The following is a 19304-nucleotide window of genomic DNA, read 5'->3' on the forward strand; positions in this document are numbered from 1 at the left end:
CAAATAAAATGGCACATGCCCACTACGGCGGAGTGGCGAAGACAAAGGCGGGGAACTGGTGGAAAGAGGAGCATTTATTGAGGTAAGGGAGTAGTACATCGCACAGCACACGGGCGCCTTTTGCGTTTCGCATTAAGCGAAATCCGGCCTCCGGGGTCGGGTTCGAACCCGGGTAGCCCGGCTACGTAGACGAGCGCACTCAGCCACCGCGGCGGGTCATGGAATATTGAGTGACAGCAGGTTTTTGCAGGTGCACACAAACGCCACGCGCGGTACACGAAAGCGAGATTGAGGTGTCCACTGACGCAGAGAGCTCGTTGTGTGCCTCCTTTCTTGAAAATTTATTTATTTCCAGAATACTGCAGTCCCTACTGATGGGTCCTAGCAGGAGGGGCAAAAGCACAAAAAAAGAGACGCGGCAGATTACATAGCACAAACACACATAACAGTAATAGAACATAGTAAAGAACAAGGAAAAAAAGAAGTCAGCAATTATCAATAAGTAATTTTGTTAATGGCATCGATGCTGTTTACAACCTCAGGCGGGAGTTCATTCCATTGAGTTATTGTGTGAGGAAAAAATGAGTATTTAAAAGCATTGATTCTAGAATTAACGGACTCTATAAAGTTGTTAACCCTAACTCCAATGTTTTGTTTCGTTTTTTGAGGAAAGGACGTACGCAGTAATTCTCTCAAATATATCGGTGGATTCCCGAACCGCGCCGTAGGGGAAGGGATGGAAGAAGGAATGAAAGAAGTGGAAATTAAAAATTCGTTTTTGAGGAAAGGAAATAGCGCAATATCTGTCTCGCATCTCGGTGGGAGATTGAACTGCGCCTTAAGGAAAGGAATAAAGGAGGAAAAAAGAGGATATCTCACATGACTGACGCACCTCCACCGCTCCTCCACTTGACTGCGGCGCCAATGACCTTAGCTTAAATAGGCTAGTAATACATTCGCTTTAATATTTATTCAACCGAAAATAATTCGATCATCTTCGCGGCGGTCGCATTTCAGTGCAGATGAAATGATAGAGGCTCGTATAATCGTTAAAGAGCGCCAGGGGATGGAACATATCCGGAGCCCTGCACTACGCCGTCCCTCATTGCCTGAGTCGCTTTAGGATGTTAATAAACCCCATAAAACCATTACAAACCGAAACAATTTATTCAAATTTCTTGCGAAATAATATTCTTTTTTGTTCTTGATTCCGTCCGTCGCATGTGGTGTTGGGATAAAGACATACATACGATTTCTGAGGGGGAACTACGGCTAAGAAAAAAAAATGGCTGAGGCTTAGCTAAGGTTAAGCCTAGTCAGATGCGAAGCATATTGATGGCTAGGCTTGGTAATACATGGCTTTCCTTGGTTGAATACTTGGTCATTTTAATACAACCACTAGAAGCCTTCGTCGTTGGGCAAGACAACGGCATGGCTACAGCGGAACGCCGACTAACCCCGAGACGCGCGTTGGGTGAGCGCCTGGATTGCCACGGAAGCCGCGTCCGCCTGCCCGGTGGAGCGAGCGTTTCACCTACACCGAGTGTGAACGCGCGTTCGAAACGCGCGGGAGTGTGACGTCACCATACCACGTGATTCACACGGCGTGCAACCGCAGCGACGGCACAAGTTGGAGCCCCGTCTGTCATCTGTCGTGGCGTCATTGTGTCACGTGGTGTGCACGGCGTGTAACCGTCACGAAGGGCTTGGGTTACCTATTGTAATATGCTTCGCATAAAAAAAAAATTTGCGGTTCTTAGCTTTGGTTAAGCCTGGTAGGTTGCGAATGCACTTGTTTTATACTGTATATGCAGCGCCTCTAATGGGAAGAGCACGGCGCGCCCTGGCCAGCGGCCGCCGTTACCCGACGAGCCGAGTTGGTAGGCCGTCTCTCGCTTCTGGTATTTAAGCCAGAAAGTTGGGTAGTTGGTGTTTGGATTGAGAGGACATAGTAGTAGCGCTAAAAAACCCAAGGACGACAGGGTAGAGAACCCTGTCGTCCTTGGTTTTTTTAGCGCTACTACTATGTCCCCTCGCTCCTGGTATGACGCCACGCTGTGACGTCACTAGGCATGGTATGACGTCAGGGGTCATTCTAAAGCTCAAACGTGCAGAGTGGCCGCCGCTACGCCAAAGGCCGTTCTTGGGAGTGGTATTGCTTTCGCAATAAAATTGGCAGTGGCTTAACTCTGCTATGCCAGGATATATGCAACGTCAGGTGAGGGCTAGGTGTCCACATCTCGTTGGACACCTGAACCAGAAAGAAGGACCATAACTGCCCTCTTGGAACAGTGGACTCCTCAAATGTGCTTTCAGCTAAGTGGCAGTAGTGACAGGCTCGTTGCATAACGAGAGAGTCCTTGCATGTCGTACAAACCCTCGTCACGGCTCCACCTTCATCGCCCCGCCCCGACGCCGCCAAACTCGTGTCACGCATTTCGCTACTTACCGCCGTCGGGGCTTTTAATTTCTATAGTCTTTCACACACATCGCACACATACCAAAACGGACCGACTGACGGAACGAAGAGGACAACACATGCGTTGTAGCATATGCTGTCCTCATCTTTCCGTCCTTTTCAAGCGCTGAAATTTTCTCTTGAGCAACCAACTCGCTCAAACAGCGATCCTCATTTTGCATACGTTTCCGCATACAAGGAAACGTGTAGAGCAAGAGTGAAATGGGCAGTAAAGATTTGCGCGGGGCGCACGGCTAGAGCGTGGCGATAAACCTTCCATCGCAAATCCGCGACCGGACATGTGTTTCGCAGCGCTCACACGTGTGCTTCAGAGGAACAAAAAAAAATGAAACAATATAAAAATATAAAATAGAGCCCATCGTTTGTGTTGAATTTAATCACTGCTTTCGATATATCCGGCTAAGCATGTGCGCTCCGCGGAAGAGAAATTTGGGTTTAGGCGCTAATGCACCAAGGCACATAGTCACGGCGTAGTGCTAAAAGTGCTCTCGTTTGGTGATATATGCGACACGTACATAGGCGGTAAACACGCTGTAAACACCTACAGTGTTCGTCACCCTTCCGTAGAGCGCTATAGCAGTGTGCTCACCGCATTAAAATCCAGTATTAGAAACTACCGCAGTGTGCTCACCGCAATAAAATCCAGCATTAGAAAGTACCGCAGTGTGCTCACCGCAATAAAATCCAGTATTAGAAAGTACCCCCGGTTTCCGGCAGAGTTTTTGTGGTCACCTTGCTTGCAAGTCTGTGTGGCTCTACTTCCGCGCAAGAGTTGCCTCTAAAAGCTAGAAGCTGCGACGAGATGTGGATTTTATGCAGGGAACTGCGTCGCTCTAACGCTGCACGAACAAGTGACGCAGACTGTACACAGGCTGTAAATCAGCATACCCGGCTGTCGCCGATAGTGCTTTTATTCGGCGGTAGATGTCTTGTTCATAAAGACCTTCACGATACCGCTCAGGTTGATTTTACCAGTTAACAGTGCGACGACAGTTGATCAGTACAAACCTTTAAACGCGTTTGTTTTTAAATCTTTAGCTTACACAAATGAGCTAATACATCACGAGCATCAAAAGGACATTCTCGAAATTCCCAGTAACATTTAACTGTGTTTTAGCTGCCTAAGCCTATACTCCGCGGCAGCGCAGTCTCTTGAAAAAGCTTTTTTCTTACTTATTTGAAGGACATTCGATAATGTAGAAGCTTCAAAATTCTTTGTCTGTCCACCAGCAGGAACTAGGACTTGTTAACAAACTTCAAAACTTTTTAAAAATCTTTAGCAGCCAGTACGGAGCCGGGTGCATAGGCGACAGAGAACAAAAGCGCCCGAGTCTTAATGAGCAGCAGTCACTTTTTAATATAGGTTGCAGTGGGGAGCACTGCATGTCGCTGCGTTTGTGAGATGAAAAAAACAAAGTGACGAGAAGTGCCGCAAATGTTTTTTCAGAATACGCCATTTACATGATTATTGTGATCAGATCAATAAAGACGTGCGTGTCGTCAAAAGACGCTCTTGGAAGCCAGCTTTGTGCTGTAACCACGGCCGCAGGCGGCAAACAACCGAAAATCTACGTAAGTGACAGTGGCTGTTCTTTTATTACTGTATGTATGGTTTCTCTGCGACAGACAGAAAAGACCACGTCTTTTCTGGCTAATGACAAACCCATAGAACAGCATTATCACCTTGCATTAGGCATTACACGCCATTTACAGGCAAAATTTTCTGGACCTCTCGGATATATCATATCAGGCAAAAAACCATCCAAGACGCTATATGAGTGAGAAGTCACAAAAGAATAGCCTTTTACTCTTGCAATAAAACAAACCACGCCGCAACACCAAGGCCAGTAAATGACAATTTTATTTTTCGTTGTGCTACTTGTTGGAAAATATTTAAAAAATCAACTGCGATATATATAAACCAAATGAGCGCCTGAAAAGAGCAAACAAGCGTCTCTATAGCCGTAATGTTTTTTTAAAGTATAATAACGCAATTAAGAAGCAAATTAGCTAATAATACAGGAAAATATACGTTTCAAAACGCGGTTAATATCAAAAGGGAAGTCTATAAGCGTTCACTGCCACACGGGAAGAACGGAATATCATAAAAATTAAATGGAAGAAGTCGCATGTGCAGGATGCGGTCCCTGAATTGTCGTTGGCGGGAGGCAAAGCAAGCACCGGCCATGTTCTTCACTTAGGCCGGAAGCTGAGAGTAGACGAGATGTTCTTGAACGATACGGTGACCACCTGCGAGAACGAAAACAGGGATGAACAGAGTTAATGGTTTCTTATACACCGGCAGAATAAATTTATTATATTATTATTATTATTATTATTATTATTATTATTATTATTATTATTATTATTATTATTATTATTATTATTATTATTATTATTATTATTATTATTATTATTATTATTATTATTATTATTATTATAAGCAAAAACGACTATCCTTGGTAGCCTAACAAAGGTGAAATTTTCCGAACATAGAACCGCAGTGCTTACCACGAGATAACGCATTATAGTAATCATGACCAATTTCTCAAGTTACAGCGTTTCTTGAGGTTATCTTGTGCAGCCGCAATAAAAGCGTTTACGCGTCTTAAAGTAAGGTGAGTTGCTCTTATTCGATATACCGAGTGGGTTATGAGGGACGCCGTGGAAAAGTGCTCGTGGCTAGGTTCAGGGTTAGGATTAACTGAAGTGCCCTAAAATCGCAGAACACAGATTTTCGGATTACGCATCATTTAAAACTTGTTTCGGCCGCTTGGTTCAATATAGCGCATATCATATCATTGGTAACCAGCCCAACTAAAAGGCAAAGAAATTTAAATATTCGTCGATGCTGAATGCACGTAAGGACTTCACTGTGTGTGTGTATATCAAGCGCAAGTTGTTTGTGTGTTCAGCTCCATTTTGTTACTATTCACATATTATTCTGCTGCATAATTTTTAATTTCTTTACCCATAAAGCAAGATAAGTGCCACATAAAAAAAAGTTCAAGTCGGAAAAGCAAATGACACAGGAGCAATCATCAGAGCCACACAAAGATCGGTGAGGTGGGAGGGAATCGCAGCGAATAACAGCGCACGTAAAATTGCATAGGGGAAAAAAAATTGACAGAGGCTTAGCTCGGTTAAGCCCGGTAAGTTGCGAAAGCAATAGCCCTGGTTGCGCCTTATTTGGCTGGTGGTGTGTCTTGGTAGTGCTGTTAGTAAAGCTTATGTTTATCCAAGTTTTGCCCATTTGTTTTACACGGCATTATACTCACCACGCAAGGGCCCCCACGTGCTGGGAGTAAGTCTTGTATTTTTTGGAGAGTAACTCATGAAGAAGCCACATTATGGCACCAGTTCACTGCCATTGACACCCAAGAGCAGGGAATGAGCGCAAACACGAGCAATCAAACTTTTAAAGCTGAAACAAGGTGGCTTAAGGAAAGGGCCTTTTGTTTTAGGGTTAAACACGATTGTCTCGCCAGCAGCAAGCTCAGAAATTTGTTCGCAGCGTTCTCGTAACAACACTATGTGCACCAGCGAAGCAGCAGTCCACAAATTAGCGGTTTATCCTCGTTTCACTGATGGCCAGTGATGCCATGATTAGGGAACAGCTCATATCGGCAAAGCCAACTTGAATATAGGGTGGGTCCATAATAGGTATTATAATTGGGAGCTTTATCATTGAAAGATTAGGGCTTCTTAATCTTGTGACACCAGAAATGCCTTAACTTGAGCATAAGTTTGAAATGCACCTTTCGGAAGCGATAGATGTGCTGAGGCAGGTTCGCAACATGAGCCACAAGGCATTTCTGTTGTGCCGGAATGAACGAACAAGGTGCAACGCGGCTGTTGGAGAAGAAAGCGCGGAAGCATTAGACTACCCAATACTTTCACTGGAAAAAAAGGTTTGGTTTGGTTTATGGGGTTTAATGTCCCAATGTCACTAAGGGTATGAGAGACGCCGTAGTGGAGGGCTCCAGAAATTTCGACCACCTGGGGTACTTTAACGTGCACTGACATTGCACAGTACACGGGCCTCTAGAATTTCTTCTCCAAAAAAATTCAACCGCCGCGGCCGGGATCGCACCCGCGTCTTTCTGGTCAGCAGCCGAGCACCATAACCAGTGAGCCAACGCGGCGGCATACACTTTGGCAATTACTAGACAAATAAAAGTAAATGAAGGAGGGGAGGGATGCCCTTAGCGCGAATGCGCAGCAGACATTTCCAGCCAGTAGCATATCTCACCTTTCTGCCGGCTTCATCGGCTCTCCTCTGTTTCGGCACCTTTGACGCGGCTCTTCCTCCCGGCAAGCCCCTTTCTCGGTCTCATTCTGCGTGCGTCTCCTTGTCGGGAAGTGCGCCGTGTCCGCAACGGGCCTGTTTTATCCATGAGTGATTCACAACACACTTTGAATGGTTCCTTGCATGGTGAGATCAATTATGTAGCTAGATATTAATGTTATGAAGTAAAATGTGGATGTTATAGACTTCGTTATTTCGAGGATTAACTGTACTGGCATGCAATTAGAGGAATTGGGAATTTTAAAAAGCAAGCAACACGTTGGTTGCAGACGCTGCTATTGGTCCAGGCTACCGCTCTCGCAGTGACGAAGCAGAAAGCTCGAATTCACCTCAATGACAATGACAACAGACAATGACAAGGCCAGGACACTTCGTGCTGCGTTGCTGACCTCTACGTAGTTGTGTCGTCTTCCTGTCAGTCCACATCTGTTTTTGTGCACGGTGGCGATTCCAAGGACGGCCAAGGACGGGGAACAATTTTAGGCAGATGATGATGATGTAAATGTTTTCTACACCATTATGTCTGTCATTATCGACAGAGTCTCAGCTGACAGGTCTTCAGTGATGTTTTATGGTGTATAATTGAAGAGGAAGCACCTTTGCTGAACATGCCACACAAAATTTACTTGAAGAGCACATACATTGAATATACTCGCGACCACAGTAAATGCCCCTTTTTCTTCCCCTAGAGCAATCTTGAGTGCAGGACTACCATGGCTGCAAGCAGCTGGTGCCAGCAGCAAGAATGTTCCAGAAACACTAACCTTTGTTTGAAGCCAGTTCCACTTCGTGCATGTCGTTCACCCGCCCGAGTGCAGTTGCGACCACTGGGCCTCCTTGAAACATGGTGGCCAGCATTGCAGTTGCTTCCACAGCCCAGAAAATGTTGATGGTCACAGGACGCACCCCATGCAGCCGGCAACGCACTGCCTGTGCTGGCAGTTGCAGGTAGGCATCCGGAAGGGGACGAGTATTTTCAGGGGCCACTGGGGCCACGCTGCCGTAGTCAACGAAGTACACCACACACACTGAACCCTGAAAGAGAGAAAAGCAGTACAACTGTGAGGCTACAACCCCGCCGCATAGTACACCAGTGAGACCAAAAACAAACGAAGCATGGCAATGTGGTTCAGTGGCACTACTAATACTAATAGTCAATATCTGGAGGCGCACTGAGCTCACAAATTGATATGTCCTAAAAGCTACATTGAAGCCGCAAAGTAAGGCTGTTATGAATGACTGCTGACCAACATTGAATGCCTCGAATTTCTGAATAGTTATGGGGTAACTGCAGGGGTTTTTCCGACATTTTAAGTTAATTAGTGCACGACATTCCATGTAGTCTCCTGCCATCAGCAGAAAAGCTTTCTTTTTTTTAACACACCAAGAAGAACTATTTTAAGTCTTTCCAGTCCGAAACATTTAACCAATGTGCGGCCATTCCAATCTCAAACTGTTTTACCAGTTTTGGGCAGCGCGAAAAAAATCAACTGTGACAAGAGATGGTCCCGTCGCATTGAAGCTGCAGCTGAATTTGCAGCTGAATTTCCAGATCTTACGTCGCTTTCATGAGCCATCTTGTTGCATTTTGCCAGCAGTGCCTTGCATAGCAATTCATCGATCACTGACGTCACTCCTCCAGTAAAGAGTCATCGGCCACCTTACAATGCTTCACGACAGCACTCAGTAAACCCCTTTTTGACGCGAGCATCAAGTGTCACTTTTTTTTCACTGACAGCAATTGTTATTCAAAGCCTACACAACAAAGGTTATTGCTATTGCTAATACAATTCCCACTTCCTTATCTAATGCCTGGTAGGTCTTATACATATAACAAATTACGTTGATGATGGTTGAAAACAAAATTTTTATTTCCTTTTAATACCTGTGTTTTGTGCAAGAGTGCCGTTATTTTGAACTATTTGTACACACAATTGAAATTATTTTATTTGATTGGTGACCAATTTTTATTTTTATATTCGCTTGACATCCAGAAATTTAATACCCACACACCTTTAATAAGTGTGTTTTCTTCTGGCCATGTTTTGTAGAAACTTTCATCTGTAATTTGATAAATACGCAAGAATATCCAATTAAATTAGCACTGAATTTTTATTACATCGAATTCTCTTCGAGCCCACAATTTCTCTAGTTTCACAGTTCTACGTATTACATAAATGCACAAGGGATTATTTTAAATGGCATGCTTAGAATCGGCAACCACCAAACATATGTTTCTCGATAACTTCATAATTGTGACTTCATTAATAAAATCTATGGTCAAAAACCCTCAGTTCTTATTAAAATATCTGCAAGCGCAGTTTTCACATCACATCCTAAATGCAGAAGCCACACATAACGCACAAGAGTAGACTCTGTTTCCGTTTTTTATTCCTCGTGTCCACATTTTCAAAAGCACTAACTATGCAGCCTCTAAGCAAAGAGGCAACACAGCAGAGCATCTTGACTCAATGTTTTTGGGTGCAGGTAGGGCTGGACGGCCTTTTTTTAGGTACTCCTCTTTTTTCTCTCTCATTTGAGGGGAGCGGTCTTGCTGTCAGCCAGATGGTTTTCTCCACTCTTAACCAATGCTAGTCTTCATGGCACTTGTAACTCGTATAGCGGCACTTACTTCAAATGATTCACCCATCTTAAGACGAGACACGGGTTTGGAAGTGATAAAAAATGCAAAATTTTTGATTTTTCATATGACATATTGGGATTTAATATACTCTGCAGTACGTGCCTAAGAAGTTTCAAAGTCTCATTCAACCTACAACTAGTACTCAAAAGATGGATATAAATGATGCCTCCGAAACGGTGAAACGGTGAGTTCGGAGAAAAATGCGGCACCACTCGTGCCCTTCGCTTGCCGCCACCACGACCCCGACGGCCACCATCTGGGTCTTACTCAAAAGTTGGCACCCTTCCCTACATATTGGCATTGCTTTCTACTGTGAAATCATCTTGGAACGTTTGCATTTTGCCGGTTTCTGAGGCCTCTACACCTACCTCCGAATAATTGATGCGCGCACTTCAAATTCCGATTTCTCAGCTTAGCGTTTTTCGCCTACAAGACTATCCGTACGGAAGATTTCGGTACATATTATGGTGCAATTTCAATTAATCTTGTATCACTGAATTCAGAAAGAAGTGAACTCGAAGCTATGCTATTTTATTTTATGGAGGTACTGGGATCAATACCCCGCACCTCCACCAAATGTTACGAATGGCTAAATGCAGCAAAGGTAATCTTAAAACTCTAATCGGGGCGAGTTGGTTCATAGCTTGAAAAGAGTACGTACTTGCAGGTAAGAAGGAACGAAAACAAGGAAACATACGACATGTACAAAGCGCAACTTCCCACTAGTTTATTTCATAGAGAGCACACATTTATACTCTAGAGGTCAAACACAGCGATAAAAACCGTTGCGTGCGCTTTTCACGTCAGCATACCGCCACCACAGGTGCTGCCTCATTACATCAAAAGTTCCAACAACCCCCGGCACTGCTATCAAGAAGGAAAGAAGAATCATGTGGTGATAAATGAGGAAAGGTGACATTAAAAGTATTGTAGCAAAGCAGTCTCAAAACCAAAACCATAGGCATGTCAAAGTGTAAAAAGAATTCATAGCAGCAAAAGCAGTGTCAAAAAAGGCAGAACACACCACTAAAAAAACAGCCGGTGAACAGGGTAGAAAAACCAGTTACAACGAAGAATTCTAACAAGAATCGAAGGCTAGGCCACCCAACAACAGTACGACCTGAAAAAAATGGAAACCTGAGGCGCAGCAAAATTTAGACGTGCCCGTCTAGAAAAGTCACCTCTTTGTTAAGAAGTAAGATAGATGCAGTGCGAATGCGTTTATCTCCGGAGTTAGTAATATAAAATGCCTCAATAATTTCCCTCTGAAGTTTGGTCTTTGCATGTGCCAGATACAAGGCATGTGACTAGGCATGTGACTAGGCATGTGCTACGATATTTTAAATGTCACCTTTCGTCATTTATCACCTCATGATTCTTCTTTCCTTGTTGATAGCTGTGCCGGGGGTTGTTGGAACTTTTGATGTAAACAGGCAGCACCTGTCGTGGCGCTATGCTGACGTGAAATGCGCATGCGACGGTTTTTATCGCTGGGTTTGATCTCTAGAGTATAAATATGTAGCTCTCTATGAAATAAACTTGTTGGAAGTTGCGCTTTGTACATGTCGTTTGTGTTTCCTTGTTTTCTTTCCGTCTTTCGCGCAAGTACGTTCTCCTTTGAAGAGGTAATCTGCGCGGCAGAGGATCGACTGCTTAAGACAGCCGAACAGCACACAAGCGTGCACTACAGCGGCGTCGTCGTTCAAGACACTTCGTTATCCTCCCAGCGTCCGTAGCACTATCAAATTTCCTGAAAAAAATGATGACAACTATACTTGGTAATTATGAATCTTCCACATAACTGAACATTTTTATATGATAATATATCTCTAGAACAATATGAATAGCATAGTTCTGCATGGCAGGTATTTGGCTAAACCTTCGTTTAAATATGCCTCTCCCAGCCAACGTCATCAGCGCACGTGTTTCTGGTCCGATGGGCAAAGCATACGCCCTAACGAGAAGGCTTACACGGGGAGAGGAAACGCTGCGAGGCGTTTCAAATCGGGGAACAAAAGTTGTGGCGGGGCGATCGGCACAAGAAAAACCGGTTCAGAATCAAAAGTCGAAGTTTTTGCCCTTTGGGACACACCTTTTTGACGTCACACTGTATACACAAGTGAGACGTCTATTGGAACCAAAAATATTTAAAGAAAGTGTCCTAGCGACCTAAAAGAAATACCTAATTAGGCATGAGTTATTTTTCCATAATATGGTAATTAGAATATTTCAAAATAGTTACATTTTTAAAACAGGAGTAGGAGATTTACATAAAGGTCTAATTTTACTGCGATGTCTCTAATAATAAAAATGTTCGTTTTAAGACCCGCGTCTCCCCTTTAAAAGAAACTCCTTTGAAGTCTAATAGGTAAAATGAGAACTACCTCTTGAACCAGGTGCTTATCAACCTTTATGGATCCCATCGTCTCCATAAGCTAGAGATGTAACACGACCCACAACTATGCAACACAATGACAAAGCCATCCTCGCCCTTGATCTGAAAGGGGCTTTCGACAATGTTAAACACGGACGCATCCTGGCCAACTTGAGTTCTACCAGTTGTGGGGCTAGGGCCTACGCGTATGTACGAGATTTCTTGACTAATCGCCAGGCCTTTCTTCGGATTGAGGGCGAGGAATACGGCCCTTACATGATGGGAACACGGGGTACCCCTCAGGGAGCGGTGTTATCACCGCTCCTGTTCAACATAGCTATGATGCGCCTCCCAAGCCAACTGGCCCGGGTGGAAGGCATTCAACACGCGTTATATGCAGATGACATTACAATTTGGACCACTGAGGGGAGCCTTGGGGACATGGAGGCCCGCCTTCAGCAGGCCGCTTCCATAGTCGATGCGTATGCTATTCACTGTGGGCTCCAAAGTACTCCAGCGAAATCAGAGCTTCTGCATGTCAGAGCGAACCCAAAGGATAGGACAGCAATTCACATCTCTCTGTCAGGAGGTCCTATTAGAGAGGTGGAGGAGCTCCGTATTCTGGGCCTTTTCATTCACCAGAGACTCAGACCGGACTCCACCATTGTGAAACTCAAGAGAGTAGGCGAACAGGTAGGGCGCATGATCCGCCGCGTTTCCAACAAGCGGGGCGGTCTGCGGGGCAGGGACACGCTTCGGCTCGTCTATGCTTTCGTGACTAGCCGGATCCTCTACGCCGTGCCATATCTCCGCACTACTAAGCAAGACGAGGCGCGAATAGACGCCATCATCCGCAAGGCAACTAAGCGAGCCCTGGATCTCCCGGTGGCTACCTCTAATGCCAAACTCAAGGCATTGGGGGTGCTAAACTCCTACCAGGAGCTGCGGGAGGCCCATCTCGTGAACCAATACACGCGGCTCATGCAGACGGCCCCTGGGCGCCGCCTGCTAAACCGCTTACACATCCAACACGACTGCACTCCAGAGGAGGCGGAGCGTATCCCAGTACTGTGGCGCCATATGCTGTGGGTCTCCCCGCTCCCCGTAACATGGACACCGACATGCACGTAAACAGGCGACAAGCGCGGGCTCGGGCTCTTGAGAGACAATACGGCTCCCGACCCTGTGTATATTATGTAGACGTAGCAGGGCCATCGCCAACGGGATTTTACACGGCCGCTGTCGTTCACCAGGAAATGCACGTTGATGGACTCTCTTTTCGAGCCCCGAATTCAATGCGAGCCGAGGAAGTAGCGATAGCGCTTGCTGCCGCCCACGCCAATTCGAGAATCATTATTATGGACTCCCGAAAAGCATGTGATCATTACTTGGCAGGGGAGATCTCCCCCTTAGCTGCTTGTATTCTATGACGGACTGCCACTGATCCAACACCCAAAAGAAGCATTTGGGCTCCTCGCCACCAAGGCTTACGAGGTAATGAGGCCGCTGAAGCGGCTGCCCGAGCGCTTACTCACCGGGCTCCTCATCCCAGCTCTTCTGGCTCGGAGGCTAACCAGCCGCAGCTGCGATTCAGAGAAATTATAACGCATTATAGCGACATCCACCGCCTTTTCCCGGCCCCTGCAAAGGGGCTGAGTAAGACGGAGGAGCGAACTTTAAGGCGCCTGCAGACAGGTACTCTACTCTGTCCTGCAATCTTAAAGCATTACGATCCTAACACGGATGGGCGATGCCCGCACTGTGGGGAGACCTGTGATATCTTCCACATGGTGTGGGCATGTACTCAAAATCCCCACCTCCCCCTTCCCCTGCCCCTTCCAGAGAGGCATGGGAGACTGCCCTCCTCAACTGCTCCTCGCTTGAGTCCCAAAGGGCTCTGGTGAAACGGGCGAGAGACGGGGCATTGTCATGCGGTGTCCCGGACTAGGGACGCCGACCATGTAGCGGGGCCACTCTGTGGCTCCCAAACTCTATTTCAGTAATTAAAAGTTTTCACCACCACCGAAGTAGACAGGACGAGCGCGGACTTGCAGTTGCAAGTCTGCGCTCGTCCTGTCTACTTCACCAACCTTTATGAGCCACACCATGCCTTACCTCCTCATGACTTCAGTTCAAAAGCGTTTGGGATTACTCGCTGTACAGAGTCGCGGATAGGTTCTCCCAGATACACAGCGTTTGTAAATGAGCGCTCAAGACAAAGGCCATGGTGGAGAAAAAAAAATCACCACTGCATTGACCCTTGCACGATACCCCTGGCCGTCATCTTTGAACAGGGCTGCTCAAATTTCTCCCTTGGCAGGCGGGTGACTCCCGCTGCTCTCTGCACATGATGCCTGCAGCTTCCCCCCCTCCCCCCCGAACCGCCTCGTAAGGGAAAGGAAACTGATATGAAATTTTGTTTTAAGGAAACGACGATCTCTCATATCTCGGTGGACACCAGATCTGCGCCACGAGGGAAGGGAGATGAAATGAAAATTTGTTTGAGGAAACGATGATCTCTCATATCTCGGTGGACACCCGAACCACGCCATAAAGGCCTCAAGGAAAATGAAAAGCAAATCTTAAAGGAAAGGAAATACGCCAGTATATGATATCTCGGTGTACACCCGAAAGGAATGGACACAACAGTACGTCTCTAAAGCACCCTTCTGAGACAACACCGTAATCACTAGAGGTTAATGGTTTGTGGTTTATGGGGTTTAACGTCCCAAAGCGACTCAGGCTATGATAGACGACGTAATGAAGGGCTACGGAAATTTCGACCGCATGGGGTTTTTTAAAGTGCACTGACGTCGCACAGTGCGCGAGCCTCTAAAATTTCGCCTCCTTCGAAATTTGACCGCCGCGTACGGGTTCTAACCCGAGTCTTTGGGGTCAGCAGCCGAGCACCATAATCACTGAACCACCGCGGCGGCTCGTATTCACTTGATTCGCCTTTGTTCACTCTAGCCTTTGTTCAGTCTGAACCATTGTGCTGGCGTGGCAGAGTGATTAGCGTGCTCGTCTCGCACTCCGGAGGCTTTTCTTCGATTCCCCAACGCGACCAATTTTCTACTGGGTTTTATTTATTAATGCATCTGGGATTTCTCGCTCACAGCCGACGCCGCCGGCGACGACACCGGATTTTCTGCGACACGAGGGCCTTAACGCTGTCGCGTTAAAACAAGGCGAAAAATGCTGGACGTGACCCGCGGAAGTCGCTAAGAAGAGCATTCAACCCTGAAGTTTGCAGGCAAAAAGGAAAGTTAGGGGGTGAGATGCGTACACGCCCTCCTTCATAACTTTTCTCTGACTGCGGGCGGTTAAACTTAATTTCATCGATCCATTTTTCTTAACTGGTTAAACTTACTTTTATCGATCCAATTTTCTTAACTTCGTATCTATACTGGTTGGTTGGTTTAAGGGGTTTAACGTCCCAAAGCGTCTAAGGCTATAAGAGACGCCGTAGTGGAGGGCTCCGAAAATTTCGACCACCTGGGGTTCTTTCACGTGCACTGACATCGCACAGCACACGGGCCTCTAGAATTTCTCCTCCAGATAAATTCAACCGCCGCGGCCGGGATCGAAACCGCGTCGGTTGATTTCTCTGGAGGAGAAATTCTAGAGGCCCGTATTAGGCGTCTGGGTAGATCTAGGCGTCTGGGCAGGGAAGTACTAGACGTCTGGGTAGGTCTTATGACACCGCCTTCCTTCGAAAGCAGGAACCGATTTTGACCGGTCTGGAGACGAACGCCAACACACTGCCTTCGCTTTCCATCACAACTCAACCTCATTAGGGCATCATTTACTGTGATCGGACGCCAATGTTAAGGTACGATGGAACAGCCTGAAGTACATATTGCCAAAGAAATCGTAACGAATAACACGAGGGGCGTAGACGAGGCTTTGCCTATTGCCCCAACACCCCCTTTTCTCCCTCAACGAAATTTACCGCTGGCTGCGTGCTAGTGCGAGTGAACTGGCTTCATATGGTCATACCCGCTGCGGTGGCTGAGCGGTTAGAGCACTCGGCTACTTAGCCAGAGTACCCGGGTTCGAACCCGACCGGGGCGGCCGCGTTTCGATGGAGGCCAAAGGCGAAAGGTGCCCGTGTGCTGTGCGATATCATTGCACGTTAATGATCCCCAATTGGCCGAAATTATTCCAGAGACCTCCACAAAAACGGCACTCTTTCTTCCAGCCTGCTTTAACTCTCTAATTCCCTCACTTACGGTGCGGTTCTGGTGTCCACCGAGATAAGTAGCACAGTTACTGCGCATTTCCTTCCCTCAAAACTGATTTTCAATTTCTCGTATGGTCACCGATGTATCGTGCATCAGCTCCGATCAAGCACATCTAAAAAGCATGGCAAGGGGGAAGCCACGGAAAAGGAGCAGCAAGAACATTGGAAAAATGTTTACTCTATTTGGCTGCATAAACCGTAATTCGTTGCGTGCGTGTCACACACCTGGGTCGTGGCGTCGGCAGTGCTGGGCCGTGAGCAGGAACAGAGCAGCGTGGCGTCCGCGTCTTGCAGGCTGCAGTGGCTGCGCTGAGCTTCAGGGGTGACCATCTTGGGCAGCCTGTCGACGAACTTGGGTAGCTGATTTTTCTCGCAGTTCTCGTTGTTGGCGTCAGGCATGGTGAACTGATGCTGCGCCAGCTCTCGCAAGGACCGCGTGTGGTCCGCGTTTGCACCCAAACGGTCGCTTATTGTGATGGCTTCAATTTGGCTTGAAATATAAGAAAAAGTCATATATTATTTATCACAAGATCCACCTGCCGACAAAACCAAAGTTTGCATTTTGATGGATGTAACTGAGGAGTTCGAAATGAATGTGTGTTAGATGGAGGGAAAGGGATTTAGTACTCTATTTCAGGGCTTGCTTCTTGTGGATGAAACGCTAGAGTGTAAAAATAAATGGTTTACACGGTAGTTGGTCCAGCGGCATAAAAAGGAAAAAAATGATGGGTGACAATTTCATCTATTATTCCAGAGTATTCACGTCTTATGTTATTCAGGACACCAGAAAGGTAACACTATGTTGGGGATTAGCAAACTATGTAGAAGAAAGAACTGAAAAAAAAATAATTCATCGGGGGAGGATATTTAAAACGGAGACTTGTGATAGGAGAGAAATCAAAGAGAGGGTATTAAGATTCAAACCTACCAAAAAGCCACGTGGCAGGCAGGGGTCAATCGGATAAGCAGCAGCTTGTTGGAGCGCCAGACACCTCGATGTGTTGCAACAGCCTTGTGATTAAACAGGACTGGCCTGAAAGCATTGAAATAATTCCTTCAATGCTGCTCATGAGGACGACTACATTTTACTGTAAATGCTTCGTCATGAGATAGATCAATACTACACATTGTTTTCTCGTCAGTGGCGAAAAGAACTACAGGCTCTGAAAGGCTTCCACAGTTTGAAGCTATGCTTAACGGTGATCGCTTGGGGCTTGACCTGGCATAGTTGAAGTGCTCTCTCAGAGCTTATTATGAATCGAAAACTGTGTTGATACACCTCATTGCAATTCACGTTCTACTTGCTCTATCCTGCATAGTAACCATTACGAGTAAATCACTGTAACACCTGTGTGGCCTGGCTCCAACACCTCGCTACAGATAACCTTCAAATGGGTTCCAGCTGCGCGATGACCAATGCCTCACACCGAACCGGTCGCTGTCTGTATGCTCCCGAGAAACTCGCGGTCCGAGTACGCAGCCAAGAGCTTGATGAGGCGGCGAATAAAAAGATCCTCTTACGTGGCGTAGATCGTCGTGGACTGCTGCTGGAGCTCAGAAGAGGCCGACTGGAGTGCACGAGAGAAACGCGCGAGGAACGTGGCGCCTGACAGCGAGAAGAACGTGCTGCTCGAGCTGCTGACGGAACAATCGGACAAAAGAACAGAAAACAATCAATAAGAAAATAATTTGCCGAGAAATCAAATGCGAGGATTCGGAAAGGCGTTTACTTTTTCTTTTTCCAGGCACTTCGGTGATAATATACACGCTATCTAGCGGGATAGCGTGTCATCGCTGTCTGTCATCGCATTTATGTCATCGCTGGACAGCGATGACAGAAAATTGTAAAGATCACAAAAAAAAGAAAAGAACACTACTGTTTCAGTTAGGACGCGAAATAATAGCCTCTCTTGATATTGGGGTCTTCTGTTATATGATGTTGCAAAAGTACCTTCTGGAAGCTGTGGCTGTAAGTGAAATAAGGTGTGAAGCAATTGCCAATTAACGCCCTCGTCTTCAAGATCCACAGTTTTGTCATCGCCATCTTTTTGCTCTTTCTCACTGCAATCTCAGAAATTTTGCTTCTTGCGCCCTATGTGCACCAAGTTTCAGAATCATAGCATTGGTTGCTCCAACCACGCCTGACGACTATGGGCTTATATGTCGAAGTGGATAGTGTCTTGAATCCCGTCTAAATGGTTTGAATTTCGATTCGAGCGGCACGTATTTTCTACCTCGAAAAAAGTAAATACTTGCGGAAAATATATTCAGTTCTTAACCCGCCAGCTACTCCGACAAGCCCTTCTACAGGTCCGGCATACAAGTGCCGGTAGCTTCGCGTCGAACGGGTGGTGGCGTTCCTCCCTTCCTTTACAGTGCGTTTCGGCTGTGCGCCGGTTTGACAGAGAATTACTGCGCCGTTTACTTTCCTCAAAAAGCCTTGCGTTCCAAGGGCAAGGCATCACGCCGAACGGGTGGTGGCGTTCCACCCTTCCTTTACGGTGCGGTTCGGTGTCCACTGAGATGAGAGAGAATTACTGCGCCAATTACTTTCCTCAAAAAGCCTTGAGTTCAAAGGGCAAGGCATCACGCCGAACGGGTGATGCCTGGCTCGGGTGTCCACCGAGATGGTCCGGTTCGGGTGTCCACCGAGATTAGAGGGAATTACTGCGCCATTTACTTTCCTCAAAAAGCCTAGAGTTCCAAGGGCAAGGCATCACGCCGAACGGGTGGTGGCGTTCTCCCCTTCCTTTATGTGCGGTTCGGGTGTCCACCGAGATGAGAGAGAATTACTGCGCCATTTACTTTCCTCAAAAAGCCTAGCGTTCCAAGGGGAAGGCATCACGCCGAACGGGTGGTGGCGTTCCTCCCTTCCTTTACGGTGCGGTTCGGTGTCCACCGAGATGAGAGAGAATTAATGCGCCACTTACTTTCCTCAAAAAGCCTTGCGTTCAAAGGGCAAGGCATCACGCCGAACGGGTGGTAGCGTTCCTCCCTTCCTTTACGGTGCGGTTCGGTGTCCACCGAGGTGAGAGAGAATTACTGCGCCACTTACTTTCATCAAAAAGCCTTGCGTTCAAAGGGCAAGGCATCACGCCGAACGCGCGGTGGCGTTCCTCCTGTCTTTTACGGTGCGGTTCGGTGTCCACCGAGATGAGAGAGAATTAATGCGCCACTTACTTTCCCCAAAAAGCCTTGCGTTCAAAGGGCAAGGCATCACGCCGAACGCGCGGTAGCGTTCCTCCCTTCCTTTAC

General features: G+C 46.6%; 1 protein-coding gene across 1 annotated transcript; it reads right to left on the reverse strand.

Annotated features, from left to right (window-relative positions):
- Positions 1-2379: 2379 nt before the first annotated feature.
- On the reverse strand, positions 2380-17601 carry LOC149342638 (uncharacterized). The gene is made up of 6 exons (XM_089542204.1): positions 17571-17601; positions 16978-17082; positions 16275-16539; positions 7553-7823; positions 6732-6863; positions 2380-4729 (listed from the first exon to the last, which is right to left on the reverse strand). The coding sequence occupies exons 3-5, from the start codon at positions 16446-16448 to the stop codon at positions 6745-6747; spliced, it is 564 nt and encodes a 187-aa protein (XP_089398330.1). The 5' UTR covers positions 16449-16539; positions 16978-17082; positions 17571-17601; the 3' UTR covers positions 2380-4729; positions 6732-6744.
- Positions 17602-19304: the final 1703 nt, after the last annotated feature.

The sequence above is a fragment of the Amblyomma mixtum genome, chromosome 5, assembly GCF_055824585.1.
Source record: "Amblyomma mixtum isolate Tamu chromosome 5, ASM5582458v1, whole genome shotgun sequence".
NCBI classification, from domain to species: Eukaryota; Metazoa; Arthropoda; class Arachnida; order Ixodida; family Ixodidae; genus Amblyomma; species Amblyomma mixtum.